The 2,432-nt window shown below is 58.9% G+C and overlaps 1 protein-coding gene across 1 annotated transcript in view; it reads left to right on the plus strand.

Moving 5' to 3' along the window:
- Positions 1–796: 796 nt before the first annotated feature.
- Positions 797–2,432, plus strand: part of EIF4A1 (eukaryotic translation initiation factor 4A1) — a 6,276-nt gene continuing 4,640 nt past the window's right edge. The window contains exons 1-2 of the mRNA XM_006922328.2: positions 797–948; positions 2,340–2,388. Coding sequence (XP_006922390.1) covers positions 926–948; positions 2,340–2,388 — 72 coding nt within the window. The 5' untranslated portion in view covers positions 797–925. The remainder of the gene's footprint in view (positions 949–2,339; positions 2,389–2,432) is intronic.

Here is a 2,432-nt window from a genome sequence, read left to right on the forward strand (position 1 = left end):
ATAAATGCCACGGTCCTGCTCTGGTCAATAAAGGATCCTTTGGAGATACATAGTGGTGGTGTTCCTTAAGAAGCCTCAAACTAGTGGATATGCTCTCAGGCTTTCCTCCAGCCATTGCTGTTAACTACCCTTTAATGGGTCTTGAGACTTAAGGGGCCAGCTTTCCATCCTGGCTCACCCAAAAGAATCCCCCATCCAAGGGAGCAAGGAATGGAAGGAGGGAGTAGGTAGTCCTCACAAATAAGGGAGCTTTAGAGGTACTAAAGTTGGGTGCAGAACACTTATGACAGCCAGTCAGGATTCATGACAGCGACCCCAAATGCTCGTAAGCCCAGGAATTGGTTATTCCATACCTCTTCCCCTCCAGCCAGGGGAATCCTCCCACCCGCTAGGGTATGGCTGCTGATTCCATCAACCCTGGTATACTTCACACATCGGGGTGGTGTCAGACCTTTGCTGGAGAACAAAATAAAATGTGGCTCAAACGGAGACCTGGAGCAGAGGTAAAGGGAAGTGGAAGTCTCGGGAGCCCGGAAGTCCCCGGAGGCTGAAACCTCGCCCCCCTAGCGTGATAGGGCCTAGTAGGCCACATGACTAAGGCACTACCGCCTCTGCACGTGTAGGGGTGCAGGGCCCCAAAATGGCTGCCAAGCCTCGAGGCCTGACGCCTGTATGTCACTTCCGTACCGGCGAGAAGGGCGGGCCTCGTAGCCAATGAGGCCGCAGGGCGGGCCTTCACCTTGATAGGCGTTCAAGTTATCCAATGGTGGCTGCGAGCTAGAGCGCCTACAAACTAACGTCACGCCGAGTTGCTGAGCGCCGGCAGGCGGGGTTGAGGCAGCCAAGCCAATGGGATGGCTGGGGCGGGGTCGGGCGCTCTATAAGTTGTCGATAGGCGGGCACTCCGCCCTAGTTTCTAAGGATCATGTCTGCGAGTCAGGACTCCCGGTAAGAAAAGCATTTGCTAAAAATTGGGGCTACTTACCCTACCGTTCCCTTTCGAGGGCCCTGCGAAAGGTGCTGAGGCCCACCGCCCTAAGCCCACCAGTGTTGTGGGAGAATCAAACCCGGAGGGACCCGTCTTGGGGGAGAGGAGCGGGCAGACCCACCGCCGTAGTTGCCGCCAGGGCCTATACAGGACATCCTTGCTTTTGGGCCTAGAACGCGAGGTTCGTTAGGAAGCCTGGACCCGATGCGGTGCACGAAGCTCCGGCGCCGAGTGGCTAGACGAGGTCGCGACCTAGCGTGGGATAGAAAGGTAGAGGCGGCCGCAACTGTGCGTGGCCCAGAGCCGGCTGGTCCGGTTGCCTCACTGCTGGAGGGAGGGCTCGCGCGCGCTCGGATTCCGAAGGATTCTGGCAGTACCACTCGTCTAGGCGGCGGGAGTTGGGGGTGGTCCTGCGTCCTCAGGTCCAGTTGTTCCATCGCGTTGAGATACGGATCGGGAAAGAAGAAACCAGCTTTTCAGTGTGCTGGTTTTCCTTACGGCCAGGGCTGAGCCTAACCCCCAGGAGCGGCCGCGGGAGCCGCCAGGAGCCCACCCGGCGCCGGGCGGGCGGGTCTATTTTGCGGCACAAACCGGGCAATTGGTAACTGTAGGTGGGCAGGTCTACTTTCCTTTAGGGATGAGCGCCTTGAGGTATGGGAAGGCGACGCCATTTCGCGACGGGGCGGGCGGGATGTGAATTGTCCATGGTGTGGAGAGACGTGGCTGGGTGGTCGAGATAAGCGAGCACATGGCGGCCCGAGGTGCTCCCCTCCCCCAGTCCGCTTCGACTCTAAGTGTTGTGCAATCTCCCCCTGTGCTAGCTCGGCTGGGGCTCATTGTGCGCGAGGCCGCCACCGCCCGCGGCCTCCCACATCCGGGCACCACGAGGGGGGAGATGGGCTTGGAGGGAGTGGGGGAGGGCGCGGGCGGAATGACGTGGGGGGAAGGGGATGTCCTACCTTCGGATCTGGGAGGTGAAGGGCGGGACTTCCGGCGCGCTGGGGCCGCGATGGGAGGTGCACGCTCTTGGCCTTGGAGCGCCGGTCCCGGGACACGTGAGTCCAACGGCAAGCATCACCTCCCCGCCTTGTAAGCCGGCATTGCTCCTCCCAGCTTTTATGTCTTCTTAAAGGTTACCCCATCGTATCGGGGCGGCTTGACCTGGGCTGCTCCCTGGATGTGGCAATGGCCTGATTCAGCTGTACAGTATCTACTGTATCTTCTAGGAACTGGTGGGGTGTGGGTCAGAGAGTGAAGGCTGATGGCATCATGCAAGGCCGGTTGCTGGTAGAAATGTCCCAGCTGTCAGGTTTTTTTAATGTGCCTCAGTCAGCATATTCTACTTTAACAGATCCAGAGACAATGGCCCGGATGGAATGGAGCCCGAAGGCGTCATCGAGGTGAGATTGGATCCCTAACCATCATTTCCCTTCACTCCTTTCCC

The sequence above is a fragment of the Pteropus alecto genome, unplaced genomic scaffold (genome assembly GCF_000325575.1).
Source record: "Pteropus alecto unplaced genomic scaffold, ASM32557v1 scaffold398, whole genome shotgun sequence".
NCBI lineage: Eukaryota > Metazoa > Chordata > Mammalia > Chiroptera > Pteropodidae > Pteropus > Pteropus alecto.